Source organism: Suncus etruscus, chromosome 11 (assembly GCF_024139225.1).
Source record: "Suncus etruscus isolate mSunEtr1 chromosome 11, mSunEtr1.pri.cur, whole genome shotgun sequence".
NCBI lineage: Eukaryota > Metazoa > Chordata > Mammalia > Eulipotyphla > Soricidae > Suncus > Suncus etruscus.
The window spans coordinates 69377666-69402767 of NC_064858.1; the positions used below are offsets into that span (position 1 = coordinate 69377666).

General features: G+C 35.0%; 1 protein-coding gene and 1 non-coding gene across 2 annotated transcripts in view; both read right to left on the reverse strand.

Moving 5' to 3' along the window:
• The window catches only part of PTPRQ (protein tyrosine phosphatase receptor type Q), a 196462-nt gene that overhangs the window by 85395 nt on the left and 85965 nt on the right, over positions 1-25102 (reverse strand). Inside the window, 1 exon segment of the mRNA XM_049783346.1 lies at positions 5443-5766. Coding sequence (XP_049639303.1) covers positions 5443-5766 — 324 coding nt within the window.
• LOC126023434 (U6 spliceosomal RNA) lies at positions 22301-22407 on the reverse strand. The gene has a single exon (XR_007500557.1). It is a non-coding gene; the product is annotated as a U6 spliceosomal RNA (small nuclear RNA).

Consider the following 25102-nt stretch of genomic DNA (forward strand, 5'->3'; position numbering starts at 1 on the left):
ATATGGTCTCCCAAGCACTGGCAGGAGTAATTTTTGAGAGCAGAGTCAGAAGTACCCCCTGAGCACTGCCAGGAGTGTGGCTCAAAAACTAAAACAAAATTAATTAGATACCAAATGCAGATTTTTCCTTAGAATCCCTTTAATTTATGTCTCTATAAAGAATAGAAATGTAATGATAACACTGGTGGTGGGAATGCCCCTGAATCAGTCACTATGTACCTAATATATTACTGTGAAAGATATGTAATTTACTTTTGTCAAAATAAAAATTATTTAATTAAAAAAAAAGAAATGTAATGACTACCAAGGCTATATATCTAAAACCCAATCTATTCTAGAAAAAAAGCAAGATGTTATATTATTGTGGCTCAGATATCATGGGCTGCTCACTGAGAAACTTCTATAACAAAGAGAGCTGATGAGATTTTTCAGCAACTAAGTTGATAGTAGCATGTGTTTGGAGATGCTTCTAGGGAAATAGGTCAAGGTCTTCTCAGTGCAGTAATCTGAATATTTGGTCTCTGAACAGAAGAAAGAAATAAAACTTTTTAACATGGGAAATTAATTTTGCAAATGCATTTGTAGAAATTGAGATAGTGCTTAGCTTCTTTTCAGGCATACTCTAAAGTCACCCCTACAATCATTTCTTGAAACACCAGCATCTGAAGCCTTCACCAGTAATGTTTACTACCCCTTACAGAGCTGAGAAAAAAAAAAAAAAGTCATTCTAGGCACATTCGAGGCAATGGTGTTATCAAATATTTTGAACTCTATCCAACAATTAATCAATATAAAAAGGCAAGGCATGTAACATCTTATTGAGATATATTTAAATATGATTACTTAAACATTTTACATTTTTTTGAAGCAAAACAGCGTCCAGACAAAATTTTCAGAAAACTTGATGAAATTGTGGGTTTTATTGTATAAGTATTCCCTCAGTTAAAGCTGTTGTAAAAAAAAATGTTTTCTTAGAATGTATCCTATCATTCTAATTCTTTTTTTTTCTTGTTTTGTTTTGTTTTGGGACCACACCCACAACGCTCAGGGGTTACTCCTGGTTATCTGCTCAGAAATAGCTCCTGGCAGGCACAGGGGACTATATGGGACACCAGGATTCGAACCAACCACCTTAGGTCCTGGAAGGCTGCTTGCAAGGCAAACACCCCTGTGCTATCTCTCCAGCCCCCATAATAGTTCTTAAAGATTAGAATATAATGGAATAAGAATTCCTAAAGATTAACATGCAAAAAGTATGTCAATTTATATTCTTGATAAATTAGATTATAATGGAATAAGAACTTCTGGAACAATTGAAGAAATAAAAGTAAACATATATTACTAAATTTTTATGTGAAGATATAGTATGCTATATCCTGCAGGTACATATTTTTATAGATACATATTGCAAAGAAAATAATTATTTGGTTAATTAATTATAATTTAATAGAAATATTAGAATGCTAAAACACTCAGATATATTATAAAATCTAATTTTTGAGCACTATTTAAATATTGTATCAAACTAGTAAGCATCAATATTTTCAAGCATATTTTATAAAAAATTTTTTTGTTTTCTTTAGTTAATATTCTCTGGAATTTGAATCAAAATTCAAAAATTACACATGGAAATATACACAATATTCTTTTTCTCTTTATCACTGTGTTTAGCAAACTTCTGTTAGACTGACCTAAAAGAGATAAACTTATAATTATGAATGTCAACAACCTAGATGAAGTAAATGGCAATGAAAGTGATGGAGAATTAAAAATATGCAAGTCTAAAAGCATAGGAAATAGAAGCATCTTTGCAAGACTTTGCCTCTTCATGCCTCTACATTCTGATTTAGGATTGTTTGTGAAATGAAGCTAGTCTGTAATGGGCCCCCCTATCACTATACCCTTTTTCTTATAAATCACAGCAATTTACTCCATAGGAATGATCTATCTTTCTTCTCTCATTGCCCATAATCCAATCACTTCCTCTCATAAGCGCTTTCCCCTGGTTTTCACAATAATGCATTTTCTGTAACTAACAACCGTCATTTCCTGATTATCATGCTTCTATCCTTGCACAGGAATGTGGGGCTGATGTGGGTCAGGGTCATCTCTTCCATCCATCTGTGTCCTGCACTGTGTTAGCTCAAGGGTAAGTCTGGGTAGGGCATCCTTTTATTCAGGTCATATAAAAGTTTGCATACTGCAAGGACTCGAAATTGTGCAATTTTTAGTCAGCCCAAGAGTATACTTTCAGAAGGCATATATTCAAACACTGATGGGCAAAACTTTGCTTCCTGCAAATACCTCTAAAGATGATGGTGAAAAACACTAAAAAAGTACCCTGGATGTGTTTAGTACCATGCTAATGTGATTTCCATGAAACAATAAAAATAATGAAATAATTTGACAGCATTGCACAGCCTGGCAAATATTGAGGTTGGTAAACATGAGATTTACATTTTTCACATCACTTTGAATTTTAAGTCCTGTTAAAGTCTATTTAATGTGCCAATTATTTTCAAAGAATTTACATTTTAATATTTGAGTATTTCAATATTTAGGGTAATTTTTGCCCTAAACCATCCAATTTCTAATGACTCATCACTGAATGAAAGCCTCATTTCTTCCTCTGCTTCATGAAGATTAATTGGCTTCAAGGAATGAGATGGCTTTGATTTAATACACCTGAAAATTTAACATTTGCATTTTAGATATTTCTCAGGAGTCTAAGAAAACTAATTGACAGGGTAGTTTGAAACATTCTTTATATTTTAAACAATTTTGGGTTATCAGGGTTTCTAAGGATGTATCAGGGATCCTAAGTTTTATGTTCAGTAACATTTCTGCAGAATTAGGGCCCTGTGTTCTATGCTTGTACTACAAGAGCAAAACAAGACAGAAAACATTGCTTGACCATGTTGACTTACCACTAGCAGTACACCTTGTATTATATAACCATTGACTTAAAACTTGATAACAAGACTGAAAAGTGAGTTTAAATTACTACTTTAGTGGAAACTAGGCTTGAGAAATGATTATGAATATGAAAATACAAAGTCATCAAATTCTCTATCATTTAATCTTCTCTTACCAACTTAATTTAATTTCAGCAAATTAAGAAGTTTCTTTCTACTTTCACTTCTCCTGATTTCCAAACACTTTAGAATGATCATAGACTATCATATCCCCTTAAAGCAAGAAGAAATATTATTAGTTGTATGCTATATTGATGCTCTGAATTAGCTGATCCAGGAGACATTAAGCAAAGTTATCACTGTAAATATATGTGAAGACTACAGTAAAGGCCAACACTTTGTTCTCCCATTCTTTGCATGCCTAATCAAGGTAAAATAACAATATTTGGTAAAGGTTAGAAGGAAAACAAACCAAAAGTAGAGTGCAGTTAGGTATATTAAGGAAAGTTCCATTCAACTTGTTCAAAAATGAAGATAGCTGGATATTATACTCGAGTTAGCTAGTGCATTCAGTCAGAAATCTTTAATCATAATTTTCAAAGTATCTATCACAAAGTGATAATATTTTAAATTATCTAATTATTTGGTTTTTAGTGATTTTTTTAAAATACATTACATTTATGCAATGGTATTTAAATGTAATAAAAATTCTGGAAAACTTGCTTAATAACTTGGCAAAACTTTTTGAGATTAAGTATGTGTAACATTAAAATAATTTAATAGTGTATACCTATTATTTATTTTATAATTTGTTTTAATTTATTACCCTTTCTAATAATAATAGTAAATATCTACCTCTTGATATTTTCATTCTATTGTTAGATTTGCTAAAATCATAGTCAAAATCAAATAGCTTGACTATCCTATAAATGAATGGAGTTCATGAACAAATCAGTGGTAGGCAGTTCTGAGCTTTTGTGATGGCAAAGTATAGTATATATTATATTATATAACTTTATGTAATATATTATATATTATAAATTTTAACACAATAGTAACTTCCTAAATTATAATAATAAATTTTAAGAAATAAAGAATTGAAATATTTAGAAAAGAAATTTATAGGAGTCAACTATTGGTTTAGGAGGAAGGAATGGTTAGAATGAATAAAGAATGAGTGATTCCTAGATTGTTGTCTTAAAAGATTAGATGAACAGATGGAATAGAGCACACAAAGGGAGAAAAATATTTGGAGTCAGTGAAGGCAGCGGTGAAATGGGTTTTGAGATGTCTGAGGAAACCTAAATGGGTATACCAGTAACTTCAATCTAGGTATAGGAGAGATGTCTTGAATTACACATCTGAGAATCCTAAGAAAATAACTTTTAACAGTTTCAATTGCATCCATCCAACTAATCATACAGACATGTAACTATGATGTCTGGAATAAATTATTGATCTCTTCTAACAACTACAAAATATGGCTTACTTAAAAATGGACTACCACCAAATAAACTCCTTTATAGCTATGATTATATATTCATATGCATTTATGTTTAGCATCTCTTCTTATTATATAACTATTTCTTTATCAAAATAATTTCCACTTCTGTTTATATAGCATTCATCATATGTAAATGCATTACATAGTTAAAAATAAGAGAAAAGCCTGAACATACAGTAATTTGTTAGCTTTTTCATTTTTTAAAATGTACATACTTTTCTTTTTTTATTGGTTTTTAGTTTTATAGATCATAAAGTTACATTCCTCTAAAGCTTCTTTGATGAGGTATGTTTTGTTGAAGTTTTTAACCTAACAGATGTTTGGGTAGTTAAAATTCCTCATGACTATGATATCCTGTGGTTTTTCACAACCTAAGTGATACCCCAGGAATTCTTCTTTCTTGCTGTCTTCCAGTCCTGGTGGTCTATAGGAGATGCACATTCTGAGAGTCCTATGTCATTTCATACTAATCTAATACTCACAACTGTAAAGCTGTACACTTCCTCATTGTTACAAAAACCTATTGCACACAGAAAAACTTAAGAATGCTATATTTTACATTTCTTTCCTACCCACAGTCCAAATTATTTTGTATGTAAGGATTTTAGGAAAAGAAGTATAAGTAAAACTAAGGCTATAAATTTGGTGACTCAAATATTGGCCAAGTTGATTTTCCCAATGGATTCAATTCATTGAAAATATGCTGTTGTATATTATTAGCAAATAGTATATTTTATATAAAGTTTAGGTAGGTTACAAGATTGTTAATGCTAGGGTTCTATACATGAAATGTTCCACCATAACACCCACGACCACAGTGTCTACTTCCCTCCATTACTGCCCCAATTCTGCTGTAAAATCCTCATTATCTCTTTGCCACAATAAGTTTTCTACTAACAGCCAGTTCTCACTTCTAATAATCATGTATATTTTCAGTGATTATATGCACAATCCTATCATTCATTTAAAGATAATTCAAAAAATAGGTACCATGTATATAAAGACATAGTATGCAATACTCACGGCCAGGCAGGGTTTGTGTGGAGATCCAATCGGAAGCGTTGCCAAACCCAGCATTGGTGCTGGCAGCCACTTGGAATCTGTACCATCTGAATTTCTTTAGTCCATACACTGTCTCTTCTGTTAGGTAAGCATCATAGAGGTACTGGATTTTCTGATTTTCAACACAGTCTTCAGATTCCCAATCTTGGCATTTCTGAGCTCGAAGTTGAGTGGTAATCTTATAATTTTGGAAATAACCCTGGATTGTTTCAGGTCTCATCCAGGTCAGTGTTGCACTAGTAGACTGAACATCAGAAAAAGTAACATTTATGGGAACACTTGGAACTAAAAATTAAAGAAAATGAGACCAATTAGAGTGGTCATACATTATAAAAACAGAAGAAATGAGGTTTTGAAATATTACTTTATTTTGGACCAATGAGGTAAGCTCCATAATAATAATAATAACAATAATAATAATAATAATAATAATAATAATTACCTCATTGGTAATATCCTGACAATTAACAGAGTTTTCAGATGTCAAGCCCTAAGAGATTCTCCATTTAAAGGTATCAGACAGAACTACTGTCGTTTCATTCCTAATTTTTATTCCAAATCCAAATTTTTATTCCAAATAACTTGGTTTTGTATAAAAGTACAGTTACAAAGAATTCAAACAATTCAACTCAACAACAATACAAAAGCAAAAAATTCAATTTTGGAGAGAAGAAGGGTGTGCTCAGGATTTACTCCTAGCTCTGTAAATTGTCAAGGATTGAACCTGGGTTAGCTGCATGCAAGGCTATACTTTACTAGCTGTACTATCCGTCAAGACCCACCAGTAATTTTTTTTTTGACAAAAGATCTAAACAGATACGTGTCCAAAGAAAGTTTTTCTACTTGGAGTCACTAGCTAGATTTTCTATTAGTCATTGGTTTGCAAAACACTTACCGTGTATTAGACTCAGCCTTGTGTCAGATATTCAGGATATAAAAAAGTATGCCTTTTTTCAAGAGACAAATATTTAATGAAAAAATAATTAAAATACTGTTAGAAATATAAAAAAGCAAGCTGGTGTTGGTTGGTCACCATTCTTCAACCACTACTTTCCTTGATAAAATAGCAATGAACTTCAAATTAGAAGTCCTGGCAATATGATCTCCCAAGCACTCCAAGTTCAGAGCCAGGAGTACCCCAGATCATCACTGGCTTTGGTCCTCAAACCAAAGTAAATAAATAAATAATAAAATTATATGCTATATTTCCACTTACAATATTTAGAAATCTTATTTATTCTTAAACATATAAATTCAAATATTGAACTCAAGTTTAAACTTAAAAATGTGTTTATATAATATTTATGTTTAGCAAGGTTCTATTATACTAAAGTATAAATATATGTGTATGTATATATATATATATATATATGGAATTACAATTATAATATAGAGAAAAAAGAAGAGAAATACTAAGATTTTTAAATTAGCTAGTTAGAGAAAACTTCATGGATGAGAAGACATTTCGCTGTTGAAGAAGGTGGGAGAGTGAGTGAGGCGAATATATGAAGAACCCTATTCAAGCAGGACAAGACATTGTGAAAAGTTCTCAATAGAAAGCACATTATATAGGAGCATTTCTGGTAAAACAAGAAAGTATAGATGACTAGCTGAAATCTGAAATGCTGAAGGCTACTTTGCATCCATCATTGGGAGACATTTTAATGACTTATTTAGCAGAGGAGTGACAGGTTGTAAAGATTGTAAGCATAGAACTACAGTAACTACTATGTAGTGGGCAAATTTGAGCAGTCAGGAATAGAAAAGTTGGTACTCAGGCATTTACAGTAATCAGAGATCAAATTGAATGGACCAGGATCACAACAAAATAAAGGAAGCATTTAGATTAGCAACACAATATGCAAATCCAACTGACATAGAATAAGAAAAAAAAAAGGGAATTTGGGTTTTGGGTTGTTTTTTTTTCTTTTGGTTTTTGGATTACACCTGGCGGTGCACAGGGGTTACACCTGGCTCTGTGCTCAGAAGTCCTCCTGGCAAGCTCAGGGACTATCTTGGATGCCAGGAATCAAACCAGAGTCTGCCCAGTGTTGGCTGCATGCAAGAAAAATGCCCTACTGCTGTGCTATCACTATGGCTCCATTTTTTTAAGTTTTAGGACTGAACAGAATAAAGTCATTATTAATCAAGATGGGGAAAATTGAGAAAGAAATTACTTGTGAGAGAAAGACTAAGTAATTTTTCATTAATATAATAACTCCAAAGTGCGTATCAAAAACATAGAAAGACATATAGAAAATAAATGAAGAAATTTATATTTGAATTACAAATTTGAGTTACAAATTTGGATATCTGATTAACTTTACTGAATTATGTACAACCCATTGTTTGCATAATTTTTTATTAGCCAAAAGAGAAGAAAACGTCTAATACCATAGAAAAATAATCAGTGGTTACTTAATTTAGACTAAATTATTTTGTTTTAAAATACTAATTGCTAGCCTGGGTGGCGCTAGAGGTAAGGCATCTGCAGTTCAATCCCTGACAACCCATATGGTCCCCAAAGCCAGGAGCGACTTCTGACCTCATAGCCAGGAATAACCCCTGTGCGTCACTAAGTGTGGCCCCAAACAAAACAAAACAAAATATTAATTGCCTTCACCATTGGAAAATAATTTCTATATCTCCAATTAAAGGGATGATTCAGTAGACCCCCTAAATGAAATTCCTGAATTTTCCTGGCGCGGAGAACCATGGGATTCCATTCAAAAGGCCTGCTTTGGAAGTTTTACCCCTGTGTGGAGAGTTGAGGAAATCCCGAAGAGATATTTCTGAAATTCATGTCATGGTAATGACATTATATTCCCTTCATATTATTCCACCTAAATGTTATTTTTCCCTTGTACACTTACATTCCAAAATATGGCCTCAAACAAATTATTTTGCCCAGAGAATTTTCAGTACCAAATGAAGCCAAGACATTTTTTCTTCTCTCTGTCAGTCCTATTTACATCTAAAAGCATGGTCAGAAACTTAGCTATAGTCATCACTTGTAGCCAGGTACAAAATTTACATTTCTTTCACTTGGATCTCTCTCTTTTTTGTTTTTTGTCTGTTTGTTTGTTTGTTTGTTTGTTGGTCACACCCGGCTGCACTCAGGGGTTACTTCTGGCTCTACGCTCAGAAATCCCTCCACACAGGCGTGGGGGAATCATATGGGATGCCGGGATTCAAATCACCATCCTTCTGCAAGCAAGGCAAACATCCTACCTCCATGCTATCTCTCAGGCCCCCCATGAGCTGGATCTCTCTTACTCAAAAGCAGCTTTCCCTGCTAGCCCACAGAACCTATCAGTCAGGTATCCCCTTCCTTTTTGAAATGCTAACTTTCCCCCTTCTTACTCAGGATTTAGATAAGATCCTATTCACCTGAGCTGCCTAGCCAGTTAGATTGTTAGGTATAACCAGCAGGCCTACTGCCAATGTTTCTGTTTTTCTGCTCCTTGTTAATGCAGAAATTCTTTTCAAGCCTAAGATCGTCATTTTTCCCTTTAAAAACTCCTAGCATGGAGATTAGAGTTGTAACATGCTTGCCAGAACTTGTTTCCCCATACATTCACTGTATGGTCTCATTATTTCATGTTATTTCACCACCCAGTTTGTGTTTTCACCCAATTCCTTTACGTAGAATTTATTAAAGCCCACTAGAGCTGTAGAACAGAACCCACCACAGCAACTAATAGTGATAATCATGTAATACTATACTTAAACAAAAATTTACTGAAAATATTTATTCTGTAGCAAGGTATTAGAAAAAATCTGGAGCTTTGTTTGGTTTGGGGCCACACCCAGTAGATAATCCAGGCAGTGCTCTGGGACCGTACATAGTGCCAAGGATTGAAGTGACGATCAGCCACATATAAGGTGAATGCTTTCAATACCATGTTTTCTCAATGGTCCCTGAAAAAGTCATTTGGGGGGGTGTCACACCTGGACGAGCTCAGAGGTTATTCCTGGCTCTATTCCTAGAAATCGCCCCTGGAAATTTACACTAATCAGAGAACAGAATAACCCTTAAAATTGTAGCATAGTGGGGCTGGAGCAGGTGGAGCAAGCGGTAGTGCAAGCAGTAGGGCATAGGCCTTGAGCACACTAGCCTATGATGGACCGTGGTTTGATCCTCCACATTCCATATGGTTTCCTGAGTTAAAAGCCATTTCTGAGTGCATAGCCTGGAGTAACCACTGAGCATCACTGAGTGTGGCAAAAAAAAAATGTATCATAGGTCATAGCATAGCATAGCACAGCACAGCACAGCATAGTACAGTACAGTATAGTATAATATAGTAGTATAATATAGTATGAGTTCAGGCTTTAAACAATTAGATTGAGAAAAAATTATAACCATATCTGTGAGTTTCAATAATTGGTCTTTGCACTAAATTTGACCACCAGAAAAATTTCAGATTAGTTAAAATATGTAACTATGGGGATTAAAATATTATTAATGTATTTATCAAATAATGAGGCAAATGTTACTTGAAATAGATTTACATTTTTAAAATAAAAGTTCATGGAATGAAAAAAAAAAAAAAGAAATGGCCCCTGGAAGGCTCAGGGAACCATATGGGATATTGGGATTCGAACCACCATCCTTCTGCATGCAAGGCAAAAGCCCTCCCTCCATGCTATCTCTCTGGCCCCGGAAAAAGTCATTTTAAAGGAAAATTTGCCTGTATACTAGAAGTTTTAGGTATGGCTGAAAAAGTAAGAAGTTTAGAAATTATCTTGGTCACCTTATTTTTATTTATTTTTTATCTCTAACATTCATTTAAACAAGACTTCCAGTTTCTGGCATATAACTGTTCCTCTAGTTCTTCAACCAAACACTGGTACTGAAGTTGAGGAATTCTGCTGCTATATGTTAGAATTCAAATAAATTTATTTAAAATAAGAAGACATTATCAGAAGTTCTGTCTGATTTAAGAGCTTTTTAAATACAGAGAGATTGATATTGACAAGTTAATGAGGTAATAAGTTATTCAACAACAAGTCTAGGGCACTTGCCGTGCAAGTGGCTAACATAGGTTCAATCTCCAGCACATATATGGTCTCCTAAGCCATACTAGGAATGTTCCTTGAGCACAGAGTCAGAAGTGAGACTTGAGCACAGCAAGGCATACCCCTCCCCAAAACAAAGCAAAACAAACAAAAAAAATGTTCCAGTTAGAAAATGAGTTATCTTTGCACATCCATCCTCTACTAACATATATAAATAGAGCAAAGCAGTACTCAAAATCTAGAATTTTTTTTGTTTGTTTTGGTTTGGTTTCTGGGTCACACCTGGCAGCACTCAGGAGTTACTCCTGGCTCTGCACTTTCCTTCATACTCCTCCCATATACCTTCCCCTTTCTCCCCCCCGGAAATCCAACTATCCCTTCACCCCTCAATCCCATCCAGATCTCCCACCATATTAAAACTCTCCACCCTCAGTCCTTAATCTTTTAGGCATCAAGATCGACCTCCTACCCAATGAACCAGTACCCAGCACCCAGGCGAGGGGACACCCAACCGAACCCACACATCGTCTCCTGCAAGAAAAGACAGCCAACTCCCCTGTGGACACATGCTGCGAGACCCTCCCTACCAACTCCCCCTAACATGGACTGTTTCTTGAAACCAGACTTAGGTCCAATAGTATCCCCAATGCAAGAACTCTTCCAAGACCTCCCAGCTGCAAATTTTTACCAATCTGAAGGGGGGCAGGGGGTGTGATTGGAAGATGCCTGGGAACCCACACACCACAAGAAAAATCCAAAAGACAATGGGAAAACTGTACTTCCAACATAGGCATAAGACCTGTAATACACCAACTCTTTACCTGTTCTCTCCCAAATGCAAAGTAGTCTTTTGCACCACGTTGGTCCTTTAAAAACTTCGCTAACTCATTTTATTTTTTTTATTTTTTTTTTAATTAACTTATTTATTTAAATGTTTGCCTTACATATACATTTGTGGGCACATACACTTTTATTTCCTTTTTTTTTTTTTTTTAATCGTCTTTGGGTATGTGACCTATCTCTGTTACCCACTCTGTCCACCCCAAATACTCCGACATATAATGGAGCACCACTTCCCCCTGCAAAGGCACACTAAATAAAGGGGAAATCTTACATATTTAAAAAAAAAAGAGCTCTTATCTACTAGAGATAGGAACTCATAGTTGTTTACAATACAGGGTTATCTCCTACCTTGAAAATATGTCAAGTGGAATCAACTTAGACCTCAGGTGATTAGATACCATTCAACCAGCCTTGAACCCTGGATCCCAGACATAGAAACGGCACAGCTCCTCACAACAGCTGTAAGAAACAATCTCCATCTGGGACAGCCTTATTACTGCAGGGTCAACAACAAGGGCCAGCTCTAACATGATATCTCGACAATGAGGAAAATGTGAACAACTTGACCTTAGAGCAGTTTAGCCTACCTCACCAGCTAACGACAAGACAAAACCAGAAGACGCGGCACCCTTTGGTAGGTCCAAAAGCCAAGATCGTGATTTACAGATGACTGGATACTAGAACCACGACCAGACTGTATACATCTTGGGACCAATAAAAGAGCCCTAGTCTAGGGTTTGAACTAAGACCTGCACAATAAGCATGATCCTCAGTCCCAAAGGTCCGGCAGAGACAATTGTAACAGAAAGGGGCTTCTGGAAGAACAAAGAAAGACGCTATCCTAGATGCCTTCCTAGGTTCAGCGCAAAGACCAAGATCACCAACCACAGAAGATGGATTAAAATGGCACTGAGGTAACAGAACCTCTAGATTCACAAAGACTGACTTCACCATAAGTCCCACCTCAGGATATGTACAGATACTGGGACTGCTAAACACAGAGCTCTGACGGTATCACACTGGACAGAGCAGAAGCCTTCCACACACCAAAAAAAAAAAAAAAAAAAAAAAAAAAAAACCACAACCTGGAGAGTAATGATCCTGAGCAAAGACTAGAGCTGATTCCATGACAGTATACTCCAAGGACGGAGAAACCCCATATCTTATAGGGCAAGTGAATTCCTTTTCGAATGACCCCAATATTTACTGTGCCAGGGCAGGAGGGAAAAAAAAATACAAAAAACACAAAACCTTGGTTATGTATATGTATATATATATATATCTTACCTTCATTTATTATTGTTATTATTATTTTTATTTACCTAGCTATTTTGGTCGATTCCTCAGTTTGGATGTGATTATTGAAATTGTTGGCCCCAATTATTCTTTTTTTTTTTTTTTTCTTTTCTTTCTCTTCCTTTCTTTTCTTTCGTTATGTGCTACGCCATGTTTCTTATTTCAAGACCACGGCGTGTTTTTTGTTTGTTTGTGTTTGTTTTTTAGTTTGTTTTGGTTTGTTTTTTATCTGTTTTTTTGTGGTGCTTATCGTTATAGCTGGAGTCCTCACTGGATATTTGACACTTCTTTTGGTACTGGTGGAGTGTTTCAACTTCTTTTTCTCCTTCATTTCCCAAATCGATGATGAGAACCTCTAGAAGGATTCTGCCCATTTTCGGGGTATTAAACTCTTACCCCGGTTTATTTATTTTCTCTTTTTCAGGCAAAACCACGCAACTTGAACTAGCTACCCCTGCCCCTACTTTGAGGGGGAAATAAGGGAGGCATCAAGACCAAACTGATGCAAGACTACTAAGTAGTTGGTTAGAGACAGAGGGGACCACATATTCTAGCCGCCCTGGGGGTGAGGGAAGAGGAAATGGGAGGTAAGACAGAAACGGGGGTGTAGGGAGGACAATTTGGGGATGGGAATCCCCCCCTGATTTTATGTAAATATGTACCTAAAATATTATTGTCAACAATATGTAAGCCACTATGATCAAAATAAAAATTATATTAAAAAAAAAAAAAAAAAGAAATCATTCTTGGCAGGCTCAGGGACCATAGGGTATATAGAGTATGCTGGGATTCAAACCACCAACCTTCCACATGCAAGGCAAACGCTTTACCTCCATTCTATCTCTCCGACCCCCTAGAAGAATTTTTTTTTTGGTATTTTTGTTTTTCGGGCCACACATGTTTGATGCTCAGGGGTTACTCATGGCTAAGTGCTCAGAAATTTCCCTGGCTTGGGGGGACCATATGGGACGCAGGGGGATGGAACCGCAGTCCTTCCTTGGCTAGTGCTTGCAAAGCAGGCACCTTACCTCTAGCGCCACCTCGCCAGCCCCTAGAAGAATATTTTTAAAAAATTTATTTTATGATTCAGATGGAGAGGGATAAACATTGAATAATCTCACAAATCTGTGGGATATAAGAAAATAAAAGGCAGTATGGGGATGATATTTAGAGACAATAGAGATGAGGATTAGGAGGTAGAAAGCTTGACACAAAGAGCAGAGAGTAAAAATGAGTCTACTATGAAAAAGACGTGTATGACACCCTTTTATTAACGGCAGTGTAGGGGCCGGAGTGATGGGGCAATAGCACAGCGGTCAAGCATTTGCCTTGCATGCAGCCAACACAAGACGGACATCAGTTCAAATGCTGGCATCCCATGAAGTCCCTCCCAAGGAGCGACTTCTGAGTGTAGTGCCAGGAGTAACCACTGCGCACTGCCAGGTGTGACTCAAAAACCACCACCCCAAAAAAAAGAACCAACCAACCAACCAAACGAAAAAGAGTCATGCAAACCATGGTGTCGAGACACAGAGAAAGACACAGAGAGAGAGACAGATGAGAGACAGAGGAGATACAGAGGAGTGACAAAGGAGAGAGTGGAGAGAGGAGAGAGGAGAGAGAGAAAGAGAGAGAGAGAGAGAGAGAGAGAGAGAGAGAGAGAGAGAGAGAGAGAGAGAGAGAGGAAGGGGGATACTGGTGGCTGGAAATGCCTACAAGTGACTGTAATTCAATCATGAACAACTTTATCTGAAAAAATAACTTGCAGTATGTACAATCCAGTAAAAAAAAATATAAGAAAAAAGTTTATTTCAGAGAGCTTTAATTTTATAGATTTAATTATTTTGAACTTGTATCAATCTTCCTATAATAATAATTCTGAACTGCATATCTATCATATTAAAAAAAGACCAATAGTAGCTTTAACCTCAAATTTACTTAAACATTTATTTATACTTAAAATAGTTTGATCATGCATTAACCTCAATGAAAAAATTAAGCACTCTAACAAATGTATGTATACTTATATATCATATACAAATACCAATCTGCATATTAGATCGCATTTCTGTAGGTAACAATATATTTGTAATAAATAAATATATTGCATTAAAAGTCATTCAGCAAATATGTTGAGAGTATATAAATAAATAAATATGAGGATATACTAGGAAGCTAACTTAGATGCTCGATAAAGGCTTTTATAACAAAATAGAATTTAGTCAATTATAGATAAGCATTTTTTTTTCAGAGGAAAACTATCAAACTCTAAGAGAAGAGGGCATGACACATTGGAACGATTTAAAAAGAAAACCAGAGGATCTATAAGGAGAAGGCTCAGAAGACAGAAAGTTGGAAATCAATTGGTATCAGATAATGTTTGAATGTTCAAGAATGCATTCAGGATTCTAGTTTTATCCCAAATACACAGAAGACACTTGACACATTTCAATGGACTTTTCATTTGCATTAAAATATTAGCCATTGCTCTTTTCTCCAGAGGAGCTAGGATGCCTGTCCTGACATTTCCTTTTCTTTGAATCCCACCACACACCATCTGTTTATTCTCTGATTCAATTTCCTTTTCTGACGCTCTACCAATTAATTGAAGGTGTGAAAACAAAGGGGAAGCATTAGCTGCTCAATGACTGCAGAAGTCAGAGGAGACTGCCTGTTCCCTGTCAAAGAGGAAAGCTGACTGGGTGCTCCCAACACTGTCTAATTTTGCTCTCCTGCCACCTATCTGGGTTTTAGAAAAGAAAACATGAATGGAAAACTGTTTCTCATACAAAACTTGTGAATGTGAACTTAACATACAATCAATTAATATTTGATAAAGGGGCAAGAAATGCAAAAAGGAGCAAGGAAAACCTCTTCAACAAGTAATGCAGGAACTACTAACTGGTCAGCCACATGCAAAAAAAGCTAATGCAGACCTCAATCTAACACCATGCATGAAGGTCAAATTCAAATTGATTAAAGACCTTGATATCAAACCCGAGACCATAAGATATGTAAAAAAAATATGTAGGTAAAACACTCCATGACATCGACACTAAAGGCATCTTCAAGGAGGAAACATCATTCTCCAAACAAGTAGAAGCAAAGATAAACAGATGGGACTATATTAAGCTGAGAAGCTTGTGCACTTTAAAGGAAATAGTGACTAGAATACAAAACCCACCCACAGAATGGGACAAACTATTAATGCAATAACCATCAGATAAGGGCTAATATAAAAATATACAAGACACTGATAGAACTTAACAAGATAAAAACATCTAACCCCATCAAAAAATGGGGAGAAGAAATGAACAGACACTTTGTTAAAGAAGAAATACAAATGGCCAAAAGGCACATGAAAAAATGCTCACTAATCATCATTTGCACAATCATGCAAATCAAAACAACAATGAGGTACCATCTCATGACACTAAGACTGGCACACATCACAAAGAACAAGAACAATCTGTGCTGGCGAGGAAGTGGGGAGAAAGGAACTCTCATTCACTGTTTGTGGGAATGCCGTCTAGTCCAGCCCTTATGGAAAATAATATGAAAATTCCTCAAAAAACTGGAAATGGAGCTCCCATATGATCCAGCTATACCACTCCTAGGGATATACCCCAGGAACAAAAAAAAAAAAAAACACAATGCAAAAAATGCCTTCCTGACACCTATTTACAATAGCCATTGTAATAGCTATTTACAATAGCCAGACTCTGGAAACAACCAAGATGCTCTTCAACAGATGAGTGGCTAAAGAAACTGTGGTACATATATACAATGGAATACTATGCAGCTGTCAGGAGAGATGATGTCATAAAATTTTTCTATACATAATGTACATGAAATCTATTATGCTGAGTGAAATAATTCAGAGGGAGAGAGATAGAAGCAGAATAGTCTCACTCATCTATGGGTTTTAAGAAAAATAAAAGACATTTTTTGTAATAGTGCCTAGAGATAATAGTGATGAGATCCAGAAGGACTGGATCACAGTATGAAGATCAGCAAAAAAGAGTGGTGATTGCAGCTAGAGAAATAACTACACTGACAACTATTATAACAATTTCAAAGAGTGAGAGAAGTGCAAGGCCTATCTCGAATACAGGCTGTGGGGAGGGGCGAGATGGGAAATGGGGGACTTTGGTAGTGGAAATGTTGTACTGGTGAAGGGTGTTTTATTTATATAACTGATATCCAACTACAATTATGTCTATAATCAAGATACTTAAATAAAAATATTTTTTAAAAATAAATTTGTAGCCATTAATACTGGTCTAAAGACTCTGGTATTTCCAAGTAAGTGTTTCATAAAAGATAAGATTCTTGACACCACAGGGAAACAAGACAAAAATAGAATTAATACTCAATAGGAGAATATTTTAACTTGACAAAAAACCAAGGCCGGGGTTATTCTTAACTTGGCTAATGGAAGCCTAACACAATAGCTAGTGCGCTTTGTATCATACTCAGTGATGATGCAGAGTACCTGTCTGGCTCTGTGAAGAAGCATGGTTATTTGACACTCTCCTTTGATTTTACATGGTACCAAATTGCACCCACATTATCCATTTATTTAGAAAGATGAGCAGAAACAAATATCACCCAAGGACAAATACATAATTTAACTGAATATTTGTTCAAACAAGTCCACCCCAGATGTATTTGTCAGTGGCCATTATAAGCCCTTATTTGGAGCCAATATCTTCACTTTTGATAAACTGTATGTTGAGCTGGACTATTCCAAGGCCATTGCACTATTGAATTACAGATACAAAAAGGATTACACTCATTTTTAGCATGGAGAATCGGATTTCCATTCTTTAAGAATGACTAAAAACCTCCAACTTTTTCTAACCACAGATGGTCCTAATTTGGACACAGCATTCCGTGCTTCCTGGAGTAATCATGCAGCTTGCTTAGATTTTCCAAACATGACTGAACTATGATGAAGCGATCAACATTTACTGCCAAGGTATTCTGTAAATTACATTTTTATTTATAAATTATTCTTATTGATGAAATACTTTCATCATAGTGGATGGAGATCAAAATCTATGGAAGCAAAATTTGTCACAAGTTTAAATGGGTATCTGTTTTTTGAGACTGGAATATTCCCCTTAGAAGGTGAAAATGTATATAAAATGCAATTGTTCTCTAAATTGTAGGCTATCCTTATTACAAATTACCAATCTCTCAAAAGAACTTGTGGTAGTTTATACTGAGTTCTCATCAACCTGGTAAAAGACACTGACAGGAAAGATCTTGTTTCCTTGGTTCTTAACTAGTTTTATCTTCAAACAAGGGTATAAATTCTTTTATATTTTAAGCTTCATTTATAGAAGTTATTAAAAGCATCAACATAGTATTCTATTTGACCAAGAATATTCTTGTTCATACCAATTTGCATAAACTATAATGCTTTTTAGAAACAAAGTCTTTTTATATATGGCCTGAACATGAAGAAAGGTAGAATATAACACTCAAAATGTTATAATAAAATAGATATTTCTACAAAGTTGAGTATAAAGTGAATATAAGAATATCAGGTATATTATTTTCATTGACTTGAATTTTATCAATCTCTAGATATTCACATTGAGAGCTATGGGCAAGTTTAAAGTATTATGGTAAAAGCTCCTATTGATAAAAACACAAATGGTAATTAACCTATCACAAACTCCTTTAAATAGATTATGCCAAAAGGAAAGGCTCAATGGAAGGACAAGATATATCATCATAAATTAAAATATATGTACAAGAAAAATTGCTCAAATATATTTAGTATCAGAGGAGATTATGTGTCAACAAAATGGTAAAGTCTGAGAACAGAATTTAGAAAGTAATAGAAGAAAATGGAGGCCTCTCAGAATGGTGATATAAGAATGGACAATCTAAAAAGGAATTTAGATTATTATAGCAGGCTTAAAAATGTCATTGGTAGAGATTAATTGGGAAGCTATAGTGTTAAACAGAAGGAAAACTAAGTCCTCATGTAACTAGTAATAAGGCAAATATAAATTGGTGAAAATATGGTTAGTATTGTATAGATGCAATACAATGCAAAATAAAATGAAAAATAATAATTAAAATCTTAGCAAAATGAAAAGGCAAATAAATATTGGCTGAATGAGAGTGTAACAAGTCAAAGGAATCTAAAGTATAGTTAATTGACAAAACTTTTTTCCTAGAGGAAGACTAGGATTTTATTCTAAATATTACAGAGAATAATACAAAATAAATATATTAATGACTATGAATAAAAATAAATTTATAAGAAAGAAATAATTTGTTACTGATTAAAGATATAATTCTCTCACAAAATAATCAAATAAAGTAGGTCCATATATCTTCTTGAACAATTCTCTAACAATATTCTTACATGGAAAGAACTGTTTTCTTAATGTGACTGTTAAAATGCCTTTTAGTATGTGTAAAATAATTATCAATAGTCCCACAAAATAGTTGTCTCACACATAATAACTATTTCTTCAGTAATTCTAATTACATAGTTTACTATGAAATTCTTGCTTAAAAAATAAAGATTTTTAAACTAAAAGAACAGATCATAAAATATACTATACAACATAATTTTATATTGTACTACTCATAAGTGTCAAATTAACCCACTTTATGTGCTCACTTTCAAGCATACAATAAGAATAAGCATTCATAAGCAAGATTTATGATTATCCAAATTTTCTGAACCATAGTTATTAATATTAAGTTAAACTAACTTTTATTGGATACATATTTACACAAATAGATCAGCAAAGTTTTTGGGGGAAGTGTCTTTGGAGAACAAAGAAAACAGTTTACAAGTTCTATTTGTTGGCAAAATGACTTGATTTGTATTATAGAGTCATTAGTTGACAATTTTATATAATGAGTCATCTCATGAGAATATCTATCAAAAATGACAACTTTGATTTGAATTACTTTAGCTAACACCATTCTTAGGGAAGTAATTATATATAAGAGTTGATTATCTATTAAGACTACTTCTATAACACCTGGAAACAAACTTGAACCATTGACATTGAGAAAGAAATTAGAAAGGCATAAAGGTATGTTTTGATTCACTTAAGGTATATATTAGTAAAGAGGTGCTATTTTTTATATGTAACTCTGAATAAATAAAAAATATTCTAGGAGATGGAACTTAAGTTAGCATCAGGAGAATTAAAAACAATATGGAATAAAAACATATATATTTATATGCTTTGAAATTATGAGAGCAAGTGAACTTATCAATTGTCAGAATCAAATATAATGATAAAATCAATTTCTCATCAAGTCAGTAGATAGATAGATAGATAGATAGATAGATAGATAGATAGATAGATAGATAATGCACCATGTAGTAGAATGGGTATAGGGAGTCATAAATAAACTCATTTAAGTGGATTATGTTTGGCACTTTTATAAGCTAAATACTTATTTAAAGACCAGATGACCTCTCTCACATGTGTTACATAAAGAAATAAAGCAAAAGAAGAGATTAAAATCCAGAGAAAATAACACCTTGACTTCAAATAAGGGTCCAATGGCCTATGGGAAAATGATAAAGGATTTTGGTGATGGGCAAGAAGTGGCTTACATTGTACCCAAAAAAGTTGTAAATATTTACACTTTTATAATCCAATGTGACTTAAAAATAGATTATTAAACATGAAAATGACTGGATATGGAGTAAAAGTACAGAGGTTGGAACACTTGCCTTGCATATGACATCCTGGGTTTGATTCTTGTCACCCTATATCAAACTCTAAGCCTGCCAAGAGTGAACCTTGAGTACAGAGCCAAAAGTAAGTCCTAAGTACCTTTAAGTGTGGCCCTCCAAAAACTAAAATGACTAAATGTCGCCTAATCAAGGAAAATAACAAACATTATCCATTAAAACTATATCAGCATACCCACATTTACTGTTGGCAGTATTTAAAGTAGTCCAAATATAGCCACAAACTTAGAGCTCATCAGTAGAGAATTAGATAAAAAAAATGTTGCATGTGTATATGCAATTACACATAATGGATTCTATTGATCATACAAACAACTACAAAAACAACAACAACAAAACAGAAATCCTGCCATTTGCAGTAACAAGAATTCACCTAAATAAGTTATAGCAATGTTATGTACAACAGAGCATATGCAATTAGGAATATTGTACTATTAGCGGGGTGTTGCTAAGAGAGTTAGTATTCAGAGAATATTAACATTCTAAGAGAGTACTATAGAAGAAGAATTGTAAATCTGTAATGTAAAAAAATTTATTCAGATTAGGACTGAAGATACAGTTAAAGGTTTAAAGCACTTGTGTTGAATGTGGCTATTCAACACAGTTTTATTCCCTGGCACTGCATATAGGTCTCTCTAATGACCAAAAGTGACCCCTGAACATAAGCTAGGAGAAACTCTTGCAGATTACTTTGTGATCTCTTTTCATTTAACTCTTGATTACAAGTCACATTTTTCTGTCATTAGTGATGGTTCATATCTAAAATTTATTTTAAAACTTATATTGGTAATAATTTTAGAAGCTCTGGAATTTGTTGCTTTAGTTTTAAGAATAAAAATTATGTTATTTATGTCATGTGGTCCCAACTTAGACTCCATGTGATTGGACAGTGACCGTCCAACCCAGAACCTCAGATCCTAGACGTGAAACTGACACAGGTCCCAGCAACACCACCAGGAACCAGACTCTGCCCAGGGAAATTGCTAATGCCGCCCAGGCACCAACTTGCACCAGTTATACCATGACAGCCTGACATGAACAACTTGAGTTAGGAGAGGGCTGCCCTATCTCACCATCTAGCGGTATGATACAATTGAGAGACATGTCATCCTATGCCCTAAGCAAAAACCAAAATTGTTATTTACAGAAGATTGACCTTGACAAACACGGACTGGACAGAACCTAGCAAGGGACCAATGAGGAATTTCCTTGACTGAGCCTCAACTTTTGATTCATACAAAAACCAAGATCTCTAATCTCAGAGGTCTGACTTTGACAACTGTAATGAGCAGAACATCTGGAACCATGCTGAAAGACTATAGCCTTGGCTCTGACCTAGGATCTGAGCAAAAACCAAGTCCACTAACCACAGAAGACTGATTACAAAAATAGTGATGAGACAGAAATTCTAGAACCGTAAAAAACGAACAAACAAACCAGAAAACCTCTCTCCTTGCCTTACTCCTATGACTTACACAAATAGCAAGATCTTCAGCTACAGAGGCGGGATGTCATCGCCCACATATGAGCGGAAAGTCTTCTGGCACTATAAAAAGACCTTGGGTTTGTTAAAGAGTGAGTACGGAGCCTGTAGTTGTTCCCATGGCAGTATGCTTCAAGGGAGGAGAAACCATGTATCTCTTAGACCAAGGGAATTCCCGTTCTAATTTCCCCAATGTTTCTGTATCTATGCAAAGAAAAGAAAAAAAAAAAGAAATACAACCCCCCCCCTTTTTTTTTTTTTTAAGAAGTTGCTGGTCTTTTTTTTTTTCTTTCTTTTTCTCTTTTCTTGTTTTTGCTTGCGTTTTGTTTTTGAATTTTAGTTTTTTGGTTTTTTGTTTTTTGTTTGTTTCTTTGTTTGGTTTTGTTGGTTTCTTTTTTGGTTTTGGTGTTTGGTTTACTTTTTTTTTTTTAAATATGGAACGCTTCACGAATTTGCGTGTCATCCTTGTGCAGGGGCCATGCTAATCTTCTCTGTATTGTTCCAATTTTAGTATATGTGCTGCTGAAGCGAGCACTTTTTTTTTCCTTAATCATTTTTGTACTTTTTTTTGTTAATCCCTTACTGGTTTTTGTTTTGTTTTGTTTTTGTCTTGTCTAGTTTTATTTTGTTTTGTTACTTTTTTCTTCTCTTTTCTTCTTTCTCCTTTCTTCTTCCAAAGGGATACTTATAGCACCTAGACGAACTCCTCCCATATCCCTTCTTATAACTCCAATAGAGCCACATTACTGGAATCACCTTGATCAGCATCATAATTAGGGGGAGAAAAATGGATGGTACCAAGACCAGACAGTCGTATGTTCATTTGGTGAAAATAAAAAATGATCAGACTTGAACACAAAATCCAAAATCAATGACGACAGAAATGATACCGAATCTACATCAAGCTGTACATGGGGAGAACAGTTGCACTAGCATTACGGGGGGTAGAAGAGGGGGAAGAGGGATGCATGCTGGGAACAGGAGTGGAGAGAGGACAACATTGGTGGTGGGAATACCCCTCATTTATTACTACTATGTGCCTTAAATATTACTGTGAAAGATTTGTAATTCACTTTGCCCACAATAAAAATATGTTATTGTGGGTCTCTATAAAAATATAGTATAACATACAAAATAGTAAAGAAATAACACTTCCTCCCTCATACTTTTCCAATAAAAAAGATGTCTTTTTACTAATTCTAGTCAATATGGTACCCTAGTGTCTATTCAGTGCAATAAATTAATAAAAATATCTTGATAAAAATTATGTAACTTATAATTAACATGGAGATTCTACTATAACACTTGTAGAAAATCGGAAAGAACCAGTATAATTCAAAGTATAATGAAAATAAAACTTTTGTAGACCATATAAACCTAAAATAAAGACTGCTTATAGGTGTCAGGGAGCCAATAGAAAAGTCAGGGAACATGCTTTGACAGTTTCAGCCCTGGCACCACAGGGACCAATGCATGGACAGCATTGGCACCTCCCTCAGCTTTATAAGGGTGGTCCATGCCACCTCTGGAAGGGTAAGGACTGAGCAGTACCTCATCCTTAGCTGCTTAAACTGAACTTCAGTTGAACAAGGCAGAATCACAAATGATGGTTTGAGGCCATCTCCAGGCCACCTGATCACTTCATGAGATTCCCCAACCTGATCACTTCATGAGATTCCCCAACCTCCAAAATATTTTGTTATAAACCTATAATAATTAACACAGTGTGGTAATATGAAGGTAGAGAGATAAGCCAGTGGAAAAAATTACAAAATAGATTTCAGTGTACAGAATTACTGCATTTCTCAGACATATAAGGCAATCAACTAGTGTAAAATACCTCTCAACAAATAGTTTTGGAAAAGTGAGTATAGATAAGATTATCTTTAAAACTTCAATCATACTTCATACTACATAACACATTTAGAAATGGAAACTACACAATTCTAGAATAGAGCAGGATAATCTTTTCATAATCTTAAAGAAAGAATCTCAGAAAACAAAATGTACTGGATTGAAATGAAAAATTGCTGGTTTGGCCAGCTCAACTACTGATCACCAACAGGAAATGATTTTCACTGACTCTTCCCGGGTAGTCTGGTCCAGGCTGAAAACACTAGGGCCTTCTCATATTGAGGGTAGGCAGATTACCTTTTCTTCCTGAAGATACAGAAGCCCACAGCCACACCCTACAACCTTCCACAGAAATAGTCCACAGCTTACACTTTAAGGCCAAGCCACCAAATTTGTTCTATATCTATATATACCAAACCATGTGACACCTCAAAATTATATAGCAGTGTCAACCCAATAGGATCACAACATATCTGGTGGGAGAGTTGCATAAAAATCTATCAGTTCACTTAAACAGTAGCACAGATGGCTCAGCTAACACTGGCCACAGCCCCATCCACTCTTAGACACTGCCTTTAGTAACACTGTAGAGAGATAGACAATCATTTCAAATTGACCTTTATTGATCTAAATTTTGATAGTTCCATTTGCCTCTCAGTTGTATTTTCTTTTACTTAAGACTTTTCCAACAATTCTAAAACAATTTAGTTATAATATGCAATATAAGATAAATTATTTTGTGCCTTCCAAAGTGGCAGGCTTGGGGGAGGGGGGAAACTGGGAATAAAAGTGGAGAAACTGTTACACTGGTGGTGGGATTAGTGTTGGAATATTGAATGCCAGAAACAACTGTATTATGAACAACTTGGATTTGAATAAAGTCATTAAATTTTTAAATTCAAAAATTGGTAGTTTGGGGGATGGAGAGATAGCACAGTGGTAAGGGCGTTTGCCTTGCATGCAGCCAATCCAGGAACGACAGTAGTTCGAATCTCAACAAACTATATGGTCCCCCATGCCTGCCAGGAGTGACTTCTGAGCACAGAGCCAAGAGTAAACCCTGAGCACCATTGGGTGTGACCCAACCCGCACCCCCAAAATTGGTAGTTTAGTTTTCTTCAAAATTTACAAAGAAATGCTTCTTCTCATTTTCATTACCATTAAGAAATGAAAAGTTAAGACCCTTGAAGATATTTGTTACTGAAAATTTTCAAGTGAAGATAAGATACCAATTTGCTATGCTCAGATCAATCTGCACGCATTTCTGATTTTCTAAATTTATTAAATAACCCCTGTCTCACTTGCACAAAAGGACAGGAAGGATGATAGTTATTAGGGAACATGCCTTGCACATAACTAATTGGAAATACTGCCCA